The sequence below is a fragment of the Triplophysa rosa genome, linkage group LG22 (genome assembly GCF_024868665.1).
Source record: "Triplophysa rosa linkage group LG22, Trosa_1v2, whole genome shotgun sequence".
In the NCBI taxonomy this organism is placed as follows: Eukaryota; Metazoa; Chordata; class Actinopteri; order Cypriniformes; family Nemacheilidae; genus Triplophysa; species Triplophysa rosa.
In genome coordinates this window covers 16005870-16019107 of record NC_079911.1, presented here as the reverse complement: position 1 = coordinate 16019107, position 13238 = coordinate 16005870, and the positions used below count along the sequence as shown (strand labels likewise).

General features: G+C 37.0%; 1 protein-coding gene across 1 annotated transcript; it reads left to right on the top strand.

Moving 5' to 3' along the window:
• The first annotated feature begins 4593 nt into the window (after positions 1 to 4593).
• On the top strand, positions 4594 to 12483 carry slc1a3b (solute carrier family 1 member 3b). Its single transcript, XM_057321752.1, has 10 exons — positions 4594 to 4724; positions 5311 to 5547; positions 6063 to 6200; positions 7363 to 7567; positions 7641 to 7683; positions 9393 to 9664; positions 9779 to 10012; positions 10090 to 10284; positions 10377 to 10511; positions 11012 to 12483. The coding sequence occupies exons 2-10, from the start codon at positions 5367 to 5369 to the stop codon at positions 11220 to 11222; spliced, it is 1614 nt and encodes a 537-aa protein (XP_057177735.1). The 5' UTR covers positions 4594 to 4724; positions 5311 to 5366; the 3' UTR covers positions 11223 to 12483.
• Positions 12484 to 13238: the final 755 nt, after the last annotated feature.

Below are 13238 nucleotides of genomic sequence, written 5' to 3'. Positions count from 1 at the left end.
TTACAGTAGTTTTAAACCTCCTCATTATACATTTATTCTACATTTAAAATGTAGTCTGTTTTTACCACAACGTTAACTTCATACATTAATATCGTCTTAAGTATTGATGCAGTGATGACAATTACATCTGTATTCTGTAAAATCTTTCATGTTTTTACGTAATCTTGTATGTGATGTGTTAAAAGGATGTGATGCTTTGTAAAAAAGGTATTGTGGTCAACAGTATTGGCATAGACCGGTTTTCCACCAACTCATTTTTTTCCAATTCTATACTTTATATTCAAAGCATAAGTGCGGGATTATGCATTAAATTGTCATGTTACTAGAAAATCAAGTCAAACACACTGACCCCTGTCTTTTGGCCATTTGAGGTCGGGGTTATGGTTGTATAGTACACTTTTTTTGTTGTTGTTAGGACTGCACCACTGGTTTGCATTCAATTCTTTTGTACGTTTCTGGCATTGACTTCAAAACTCTGCGGGAATTCCTGTTAGTGTGAGTCGCTCTTTAACTTTAACCATCTGATCCCGCGTGGAAGAGTGGCATCACCATGGCAACAGCAAAAATAGGTGTTAAGGCGACTTGTGTTGTCACATTGCTTGAATCTGACACTTGCCATCATTTTGATTCAGCACGGTTTTTTCGGTTGTCGTATATAACTTTTATCATCAGATGTGTTAACTTGGAGACCAGCTATGAAGGAGGATTTACTTGTTTGGATCTCATTACAGCAGAGTCTGAGCTGAATACTAATGCTGCTTCTCTGCATGTTAACAGTGCTCACATATTCAAACTTTTGAGTTTGTATAGAAGAATGAGCGTTAGGAACAGAATGGAGCATGTGGGTGTTGGGAGGGAAAGAGATATAATGCCATGGGTGAGAACCCTCTGAATTTGGCCCCTCAAAAAAGCTCATTTGTATTTGGTGAAAGAAACTCAGACCTGAAAATTAAATGTAAATTTGTGGGCCTTTTTATTTTGTTTTTATGTTGGCTTCTACTTAAGATAATTACCTCAGTTTTTCGTTGCAAGTCTTTTTCGAAGAACTCAATCCAGTGTGTAGCAGACAGTTGACAGTTCAAGTTGTCAAATTGTGTTTTTAAAGTTTTTTTCCAGATTATTAAATAATGAGAAAGGTCACTGGCATTATTCATCATTCAGTCAAAAATATCTCTACTTTCACATCATCTATTCTATCCAATGCTTCAGTATATGATAGTCCCTTATGGTTGTTCTACAGTGATGAACCATTCCCAAGCGTGTGAACTCGGAAGTGTCTTTAGTCTTCTTTTGATTTGGTTCCGAAAATCCACAGTGCCATCCTTTCAGACAGAATTTTCTTTTCAATTATACGGTGGTGTGAATATGGGGGAGTGATTGCTCATGGGTCACATTGAGGTCATTGTGAGGTCATGTGAAGTGGGAAATGTCCACTCAAGTTCACTACTGCAGCGTGGAAAATTTCTACAACCAATTTAAATGACACAAGGGCTCCATGGTAAGAAATGAAATTTATACAGACATTTCTAACGGGTTACAAAGGAAAACAATGCAAAAGAAATGCTTGATAATCTGGATAAGGAAACAACTGAGAATATAGGAGATTTAAATCTAAAATGATCAAATTTTAGACTAATTTCTTTTAATAATACTAAGTGATCACTAAATGAATCTCAGTCTTGTTTGGTTGATGTACATACTGTATGCAACGTATAGGCAATTCCTCAAAAATAGAAATAGATTAGGCACTTTATCCCTAACGTCACATATGACAAAATTTCGGGCCTTATACAGTATGTGCTACCCAGACTTGTAACCTCCCCTTTATTGTTAATTTATAAAAAAATAAGATTTTTTTTTCTCAGAATAAAAGTATTTCTAATTTACATTATTTTATTTCAATTAAATGTGATGCTGCTGAGATTTCCATCATGCCAGGCATAGTGCTAGTTAAAGATGTTTTTTAAATCTTTGTTTAGAGTTATAGAAGTTTTATTCTTCATTATTTCAAAAATCCCTCAAATTAAAGTATCAGCCTAATATTTTTTATTTATTAAATGATGTCGCATCATTTACGGGATAAAACCGCAAGAACGTTCTACCACAAGATCGCACTCTTTTTTTGCATAAAAAAACTCATAAAGACACAGTGACACATGGATCACTCTCTTCCTACCTCCATTTTGATAATGTTGTGTTTTTTAAATCTATGATGTTTTGTTTTGTGAGGGCAAAGAGCCTCTTTACACAAAGCAGCATCCCTGTGGACGCAGTGAATGTCTGGTGAATGAGCAGAATCTCTGCTAATGGATTGAATGGTTGCCGGGTGATAAACCATTGATGCGGGCAGACACTCTGAGATTGCTCATCGCAGTGAGTTTCTAAAAGCCCCCTGAATCTCGCTGACACCCAACCAGCTCAGCACTTCTGGAAAACCTTTGCTCTGTCCTCCTGACACGTATTATCTACAGTATACTGTATGCAGAATGATCCCAGGGCACCCGTAGGATCATTTATATTTAATAAAATATATTGATGGAGTAATGTGATTTTGGTATCTTTAAGAAAACTGTGCATTATGCTTTGAATGATTTTATTATTGCACAAATTAATATAAATTCACTGCAATACCTGTCGACCTGGTTGCTCTATATTCTGCTCCATCCAAACCCTCAGTCTCAACAAGTTCTGGGAACCTACTGCATTCCACTAAAATCCACAAGTCTTCAAATGTGCTCCTTCAAAACTGTAAGCAGAAAGGCTGAAAGCTTCTTTTGTACTTCATCTCTTTTGTCTGCTGGGGGAGAGAGCGAAGGGGTTGAGGGGGGCTGCTCTGGAAGTGTTTGGTCCAAATACCACATTCAGGCAAGTTGTGTTTATGATTACTCTCACAGAGACCAGACAAAAGCAGAGACATTCCAAGAGTTCAGTGAAGTGGACGAATTCATTTTGAGTGAAGATAGAGACCTACATCATAACTCTATTCACATGGACCCCTCTGAACTCAAACCTGGAGAGAACGTATCATCAGATACCTTCATATACCTCACAAAACACACAAACCAAATCTGAAAAAACATATACAATAACAAATGTTTGTATAAATAACGGTTATGACAGGAAATAGTTTTTCTATTATTAACATTCAATTTTCAGAGAATATATTTTCTGTATGGTTTCATAAACAAACGTTGTGTGACTTAACTTAACTTAACTTCCGGTAGATCTCCGCAAAGAATCAATAACTGTTGAGTAGTTTTAATTTTATTTAATAAAAGTAATATACAATAAAATATTAATATTAATTAATAATAATATAAATTAAATATAAAACATATTTTATATTAAAATCAAACACAGACCAGAAGTTAACTCAAAGTCCCAGTGAAAATAAAAATGACAATTCTTCATTTTTCATGAAATATTGCAGAGTTTATAGTAAATAGCTTCTCAAGGACATTTTCTTTTTAAAATGAATGTACCCTCATAATCTTTAGTTAAAATCTGAAAATGCACTTCCGCTCTGAAATGACTATCCATCTCAAATGACGTAAACTAGACGGCTTGGCCGGCGCATCCGTTAACTCCTCCCCTTCAACTGTCAGTCTGCTGCCAGTTTCATTTCAAAATCAACGCAACAGCTGTTTTTACACATCCAATCAATTCGCAGTGAGAAACGCAAGCCACGCCCACTAATTTTCTCCTTTGAAATTCATTTTCACTCGGAAATGTGTCAGAACGTAAAGTGTCTGCATCTGAAGTAAAAACGATCGCAACTTCCTGATCACGGGGACTTTAAGGCTAGCGCGTGCGTCTGATGAAACCGACAACTTCGGATGACATACTCGCTGGTTTAATGCTGGTCCAGAAGAACTTCCTATTTCACAAAATTATAAAAACTGAAATTGGAAGTGCTTCTGAACCAGTGTTTTAGATGCAAAATGGTCTATATGAAGGGAGATATCACATGTAAACAAAACGACATAATGAAAATGTATGCTGAAATAATAAAGCCAAACAAACCTGTGTAATATTGTGAATATATTCCACTCAACAAATTGCTCCACAATTAGATTTGCATTTCAATTGACATGGCACAGGATGACGTCACCCCTGACTGAAAGTACAGATTCATGTGAGAGTGCTTCACAAACTGAATGAGAACAGTTCTGTTTGACAGGTCTGTGAGAGAGGTGAGTGTGTGAAAAAACTCATAGCCCACAGGAAGTCCCACAACCAATTTTAATAACTTAAAGATCTGTAGAGAGAGTGGATAGCTGCAGCAAAAGACGCCCTTGAAAAGATTTAACCTTTTAATTTTTAGGTCCCTCGGGATTCAGCTCGTTCTGGATATAGGATGCATGTTCTTGATGTTGATTGTCACATGACTAATAACATGTTCTCCATCCCCCACATGGCCTCTTAAAGAGAACATGATTTATTATTCCCAGTATAGCTTTTGTTTCAGTTATTCTGAAAGTTTGATTTATTTCATGAAAGAAACAAGCAACAGCCCCTCCTGTCGTTCCATCATGTGCCACCACTGGGCCTCATTTGAAGTGTCTTGAGCATCTATTATTTGAAGTTGGCAAGTTCCTCCCCTTTTTTGAGAGTCTTAAGTATCAGGAGCTTCTTACTGGTGGAAGATTATTAAATTCCCAGCACAGACTTGCTCACTCGGATCACTCAGGGCATCTCTCTGCACAGGAGCTTACTGGAAACAGGTAAGCAACTCATCCTCTCTTGGCTACTGGTATAATAGGAGTTGTGTTGGAGTGACATCAAAAATCTATATTTTAGCATTTGTATTTTCTATTAAGGTTATCTTTAAAATTCACACTAAGAAATTAAGCTGTTTAGTCAAGTGAATGACACAAGTTATGGGGAACTTCAGTCAGTGAGCTTGAGTGTCAAAATAACAAACCATAAAGTTGCTTGAGGTATCTCAGTGAGGTCTTAAATGATCTCCTGATATTATTTGAGGTCAAATGCAAAACGTGTTTCCCTTTTTAAGATCTAATGTTTTTTATTATAGTAGCTTGCCAGTTTATTTTGTGAAGTGTAATTATAGAAATTAAACATTAGCCTAATGTTGGCGTGTTTTAATAACTTCCAAATAAGCCTATATTTCGCTATTTCAATATATTAATAGTCTATGTGTTTTGACCCCATTGCTTTTTTCATTTATTATTGGAGTGAATTCACGTAAACTGGGCCACATTCTGTCATTGACACGACTGTCAAATAGTAGCCCAGTTCCATCCGGGATTTGGTTTCTAGATCACAACCTCGTCGGTTTTCGTTTTGTAGGCTCTTTTTCGGGTCACCGGACGCTGTTTAGATCTCATTGTGTTGACACCGCCAGCATGACCAAAAGCAGCGGAGAGAAGCCGCGGGCGCGCAATCGCGTGCAGCACTTCCGCGAGGGGATCCACGCGCGTTCCTTGATGGCGCGGAAGAAGGTGGAGGACATCACTAAAGATGACGTCAAGAGCTTTCTGAGGAGAAACGCTTTCGTGCTCCTTACCATCGGAGCCGTGTTCTTTGGTCAGTGTGATCTGCAAATTTATTTGCCGACAATATATTCTTAAAGTTCAGTAAAATTACACATCTTTAAAAATAATTATTTTATAGTTTTTATGATTTTTAAAATAAAAGGCAACATCACAGAGACTCCCTTACGAAAATCGATTCAATAGTAACCCCAAATGCAAATAAAAAATAATATATATATATATTAACTAGCCTAAATTAGAACATTGATTACACACAAATTTAACTCAATCTGTGAATCATTCAGAAAGAAACAATCTGTTTACAACTAGCCTATCGGATCTGTTTATGTTCGCTTCTTTAGAAAAATGAAGCTTTGTTTTATTATTGTAAAAGTGTAGTTGCCGTTTTTGGCAGATTGATTACAATTTGTTTTAAAATGGTCTTACTACAAATAAAACAAAACAATCTGTGGTAACCCAAAAGCACACCTTTGACAACTGATGCCATATCTGAAAGAATTAGGGGGAAATAATTTATACAGATCTGAGCGTCTGGTATGTTTTTAGGCATCACGTTGGGATTTGCTTTGAGGCCGTACAAGATGTCTTACAGAGAAGTCAAGTTTTTCTCCTTTCCTGGAGAACTATTGATGAGAATGCTGCAGATGCTGGTGCTCCCTCTACTGGTCTCGAGTTTAATTACAGGTACGAGTTTTTATACAAGTGGAATGTGAGAGTGATGGGTTTAGATTGTGGGCAGAAAGTTTGAAATGATCACATGGATGAGACATAAATAAGATTTTAAAAATCCAAAAAATAAACTAGCAGCTGAAGAATGGGCCGCAGAATGTATGTGTGTTTGTAATAGGATAATTGACACAGAAATGACAAAACATTGATCTTGATAAATTGATAGAATGACAGTGTGGTCCACATCTTTTTTGTTATTATCCCAATCTGCTATTTCTCTTATCAACATCTGAAATTGAAAACAAAATTACAGGTTCGGAGGAAAGGGAACAGGTGTTACGAGGCTCTTTTTTCTAGTTTGCAGACAGCGACCTCTTTGTGCTTCTATTAAAAGTGTCAGAATGAGGCAGAGGTTGTAAAGAGACTCCCCCCATCCCGCTGCTTCACTTCACACATATAAAGGAGCATGAGAAATGTCGGCTGACTTATTTAGAAAGGAAAACCTGAAGTCTATGCAAACTCTAATTGGCTGATTATAATAATGAGTAATTTACAGGTTTGCTATGGTTGGGTATTGAAGGGGACTTTTTTCTTTGTAGATACACAACATGAGTCATTTCTTTAGTGATATGCGAGTACATTAGAAGACTGTTTGCTGTTTCCGTGGCGACGCATAGAGGGTGACATGACCGCCCAAACCCAGGCAGGTGGAGGAATTTCCCAGGCCTGTCAGAGAGAAAGAGAGAGAGATGAGTGAAGGCCTATGAGAGGAGTGCGGTCGAGAGTGCCAGAGTAGGAACAGAGGAAGTAAGGGGCTGAACTTTAAAAGATGTTCGAGCTTGGGCCCCTATAGAAGGTGGGGATTAAACAATAGCGGAATTTTCATTTTACTCTGGGGACCAGAGCTGAACGGCTAATGTCTCTTTCAAACGTCTAACCATAATTTGTTTTGGTCAACGTCTCTTTTCTCTTGACATCTAAATGGATTACAATTAATACTAAGTGACTTTCATGCCAGACAAAATAGTCACTTTGAAGTTAAGATGAAACCTTAATCACTGGTTACAATCAATGTTTATAAACCAATGTTTGTAAAGTAAAGGTTCATGACAATATAAAATGATTTGGCATTCAAGTGTTGATGAAGAAAATACTAATACTAATTTATTCTGTCCAGGTATGTCAGCGCTGGACAGTAGCGCCTCTGGGAAGATGGGCATGCGTGCAGTTATATACTACATGACCACGACTTTCATCGCAGTGTTTATCGGCATCATTATGGTTCTGATCATCCATCCTGGTAAAGGCTCAAAAGATGAATTCACCAAACAGCAGAAGATCGAGCAGGTCAGCCCTGCAGATGCCTTCCTGGACTTGATTAGGTAATGTGACGTGTCAGTTACTTCAAAAATACTGATGGTAAGCAGTGATTTAATACATGTGCTCTGGTTTCAGAAACATGTTTCCACCTAATCTGGTCCAGGCCTGCACTCAACAGGTAATACTTTGACCTTGCATTCTAAAACACTGACTTCCTTAGTTCATGATTATTTCCTAATGAATAATAAAAAATGATGAAATATAAAAAGATGCAATATAAAAATAATTGTCTTGCATAAAGTGAACTTTAAAATGGACTTGAAATGGGCTAAAATCTTACTAAAGTTGCTATATGTAGAATCTAATGTGGTTAGCTTAATAAGTTTATCCATTTTTTATTATAAGTATGTTAATGAATAACATTAATAATATTAGGAAGATCTTTTTAAGAACACAACTTATGACGACTAATATTTTCTACAGTGGGGACACTGCATCTTTAAAATTTGATGAATCATTTTGATGAATCATTTTTATTCATCAGTGGGCCTAAAAACAATTTCAAGCTTGATGAAAAAAACACTCATCACTATTTATCACTCTTGGATGTTTCTTCTGAAAGTTTTGACGTTTCATATTTTCTTTTGTTGATCCAAGCTGGTTAACATTTTTTATTTAGCATTTTGATGGCTTGAGCGTTAACCACAGTTGTACTTGAAGCAGCTGAGCAGAGCTTTGGCAGGGATGTGATGGTGCCACAGTTGGAGATAATGAGACAGAAATGGCCACACAGTGATTCTTTTCCGGACATAATGTCTAGAGACACTCTGCGGCCAGTTGGCCTAAAAAAAACCTTTTAATACATTTTGTCGGCGTGTATGTTTATAGTAGTGTGCATATAAATACTATGTCTCCGTTGGTTGTAGTGGTGCAGTAAATCTACTTTTTGCTGGAGAAATAATTGTAACTTAACCATGTCATGTGGCACAAACATGCAGCACGGACTCGGAGGTCCCCAACTCGCGCATGCAGTGTTGCCAACTATTTTCAATGGAAAGTAGCTAAAGCCTGCCCGAAAAGTCGCTAAATGTCGCCAGATGAGGTCACGCGCTAATTTGCATATCAGTGACATCATCCTGCCGCTCCGTGCGGCAGTAGAAGTGAAGCAGAATGTTTTTCGCTAAGTCGCCAAGGTTTATTCAGAAAGTAGCTAGATTTGTCGCTAGTCGCTTTTTGAAAAATAAGTTGCTAAAGGGGTCTGAAAAGTCGCTAAATCTAGCGACAAAGTCGGGTATATTCAGATATATACCCATGAGACTATTTTGTGAAATATTTTGTGAATTTTATGTAATTCAATTGACTTTGTCGCTAGATTTAGCGACTTTTCAGACCCCTTTAGCAACTTATTTTTCAAAAAGCGACTAGTGACAAATCTAGCTACTTTCTGAATAAACCTTGGCGACTTAGCGAAAACATTCTGCTTCACTTCTACACTGCGCATATGTCTGACTACAGACTGAACGCATTATACGCATGCGTATGACATCATTGTTTTTGGAGAACGCCGCCCTCAGAGTTTACACGGAAACGATAATGCAAATGTTTGCGTTTTCAGTCCCCCAAAACGCCGTTTTCGTGGAAATGAACAGTCAAAACGCATAAAAAGTTTTCCGTCTCGTGTAAACGGCCTCTCAGACATATTGAAAAAAGTCATTTTTTTATCAATTGGCTCTGCATCTCAAATCCTTACAAAATCCTATTCATACGCAACTTTTTAAATCGAATCAGTCAAAAGTAATGTAAATAATAATGACCGCATTGTTTTCTGTTGTTCTTCAACTCAAGACTTTTTAAAACTAGACCCCTTTTCTCTCCTTCTTCCTGCAGTTCAAGACCCAGTATGGCAAGAGGATCATTCAAGTGAAGATCATAGTAAATGATTCCATATTTAACCTAACTAACTCCACCCAGGAGATTACAGAAGAGGAGGTTATTCCTCTGCCTGGCAGCACAAATGGGGTTAATGCCCTCGGGCTGGTGGTGTTTTCAATGTGCTTTGGTTTGATCATTGGGAACATGAAGGAACAGGGACAGGCTCTCAGAGATTTCTTTGACTCGCTCAATGAGGCCATCATGCGACTTGTTGCTATTATTATGTGGTGAGTGATTCCAGAAGCCACCAACAGAAATGAAATATTTTGCCATGCTAAAATATAGGAATTTATATAGTTACCAATTGAAGTGTATCATACCTTTAAAACACTGTGTCTCAGGTATGCACCCGTTGGAATCCTCTTTCTGATCGCTGGAAAAATCGTAGAGATGGATGATATCACCGCAATGGGTGGTCAGCTGGGCATGTACACTATCACGGTCATAATCGGCCTCATGATACATGGTATTATTGTTCTACCAACTTTGTTCTTCGTCATCACACGAAAGAACCCCTTCATCTTCATCACGGGTATACTGCAGGCCCTCATCACAGCTCTCGGTACATCTTCCAGGTAGGCCCACAACCTCATGTTGCATAAATCCAAAGTTTTCATACGTCCATTTATTTACTCTTTACTTTTTTTCCCAGCTCAGCCACTCTACCGATCACCTTCAAATGCCTGGAGGAGAATAACAAAGTGGACAAACGCGTGACTCGATTCGTGCTTCCTGTTGGAGCCACGATTAACATGGATGGAACAGCGTTATATGAAGCCCTAGCAGCCATATTTATCGCTCAGGTTAATAACATGGAAATGAACTTTGGCCAGATCCTAACCATAAGGTGGTTTTTTTAATCAATATAATGATCTCATTTTTTTTAATATTATCCCAAATCGGAATGTCTAAATATGATTGATTTTTGTTTTGTAACAGCATCACAGCCACTGCTGCGAGTATTGGGGCTGCCGGCATCCCTCAGGCTGGTCTGGTCACCATGGTGATTGTACTGACCTCTGTTGGACTGCCGACTGATGACATCACCCTCATCATTGCAGTTGATTGGTTCCTGTGAGTGGCCCTCAAAAGTCATAATTAAATAAGGAATACAGAAATTAGCTTTATTAAAGTGTTTTACAACATAAGATAAAAGAAAAACATCTACTAAAATAACCACATCTGAAGACATTATCTTTCATCGTATTTGGGACTGCTTTCTTTTTTTCTGTTATTAACCCAGGTGACACACTTTGATATATACCCATGAGACTCGCTCTATATTTTTTGCGAATTTCATGTAATTCAATTGGTTTTAACATAGAAACGTAATTAGGTTGACCAAATTAATCATTCCAGATAGATCCGCTTTCCCACAAGTTACACAGCGAAAAGAGCCTCTTTTTAAACTAGGATGAAAACTAAACTAAAAGTTGAAAACTTTTGGCTACTAATCAAATGTTTACTGTCTTAACAAATATATTAACAAACCACATATTGAAAAGAGTAAAAACTATGATGTGCAGTGTCATTTTCTCATTTAACCTACTTGCCATTCATGTTGGACATGACAGGGATCGACTGCGCACTACAACCAATGTCCTGGGAGATTCCATAGGAGCTGGAATCGTGGAGTTCCTGTCCCAAGATGAGCTTCAGAATGCTGATGTGGAGTTGGGAAGTTCTGTGCTAGAGGAGAATGAAGTGAAGAAACCTTATCAGATGATCCCTCAGCAGAACGAGTATGAGAATGAGAAACCACCAGACAGTGAAACCAAGATGTAGTCTGAATATTTAATGTCCAACCAAGGATTTGTGTGTGTGCGTGCGTGCGTGCGTGCGTGCGTGCGTGTGTGTGTGTGCGTGCGTGCGTGTGCGTGCGTGTGTGTGTTTATGTATGTGTATGTACGTTGGCAGTGGCCCCAAGTATAGGACATCAGTGTATTTGAATTATATAACAAAATATTAAACCGAGTGTCACTTCAATGTTTTTAAGTGAAACGCAAAAAAGGTTTTACATGTAAAATCAATAGCTATATTCAAAGTTGAGACAAAAGGTATTTGGACACTTTCTGGTTGTCAAACTTTGTGGAACATGTGTATAGTTAATGTGATGTCTATGTGGTAGAGGAACTATCTTTGGTGGCTCTGGTAGGACAGCTGTGTGAATTTAAGGGGAACTGAATTTAAACATCTACTAAAATGATATTCAGACAAAATGGTTAAAAGTATTTTTTTTAAATGGCTACGCCATGTAAGACAAGTTATTTCTGGAAGAAAGGGGTTCTTCAGCATTTTAGCTGACGTTTCAAGAGCCATTTGTTCATTGTTTCATTATTGTTGGGTTTTTCTTTTCCTTTTACAGCAACTTCTTGGGTCATACCTAATGTTAATTTGATTTGGCAGGAAAGTTTTACCTTTACAAAAAATATAATAACACATTTATTTATGTGTCCTGCATGGGCTGGATCTGCATCTAAACATGGAGTATAAAATGTGTAAATATCTAACATTTATGTTTAGTTTTATAAGCTGCTTTACAGATCTTTCTACGTATCTTTACACATAAGTCGTCTCATTAATATTTCTTATAACATTTCAGGAGATATTATGCAGTTGTTTTTTATTTTTCGCAGTACTGCACAACTAACTGAAAACAGCAAACATACATGCATTCATTCATAAAGCTTTATATTGTTTTCTGTTGTCCTGCAAGATTTTCACTGACCCTTTTGTCATTTGTCACATAAATAATAAATACAAATAATTCTTAGTTGCTGCTGGTTATTAATTGTAAGTAAAGGGGCTGAATGTTTACTTCTTAAGAGTCCTGGGATTGCAATGACATGCTTAACTGGGTCATTTTATGACTGAAAACATAAATGCTATAAACACAAACTGGGATCTCATGTTTGTTTGCTTCCGTTTTTTCAATTGCTGTATATTTCCTGCAAGGCCATTAAAATGGGTGATTAGAAATTCTATAGAATAGAGAATATAAGGATTGTATGTGCTGAATAGTTTTGAATAAAATAGAAAGTAAAAATTCATTGAGTAGCTGTGCATTATTACTTCAGACAGTCTCTGTGCTTTGTTAGGGCATTCCATTTTAAGGCATAAAAACTATATTTTTGTAGCTCAAATCGCACATTAAAACAATTAACGTTAGCATGGACTGAATAACGCATCATTAAGTTTAAATATAATACTCATATAAAAAAATGCTATTTAAAAAATGCATGAAACTTTTTTTACAAATTAAAGAAAATAAAAACGAATCAATAGTGCGCTATGATAGGCCTACCTCACCTCACAGTTCAAGAAACTTTCGATTGCAGCCCGGAGTGTATTGTTATTATGGAGTTTTGCTGCCACCTCGTGGACACAGATTTCCTTTACACGACTTTGTAGTTTACTGCAATTTTGTGGACAGCTCCTTTTTGTTTGATCATATACAGAATCGTAAACATACAGTTCATGTAAATAATCTTAAAATCTACTTTAAAATTACCTTAAAAAGAAACGTTTTGTAGAGGTACATTGGAACAAGGATTTACTTTGAACTGTGATCATCTTACAGTAATGGTTTGGCAGCCTTTTAAAGATGGACACAAACTACGAAAGCAAAACCTCTCTAGATATGTTTTAAAAGGGGATGTAGCCTATTGTTCGTTAATTACAACCCACCAACAAACGTCTCATATTTGAATATTCAATATTTCGATTGGATGATGTTGGCATTATTGTTAAAATAATTCTATATACAACGCACTGCAAGTAAATAAAGACAAGGTAAGAAAC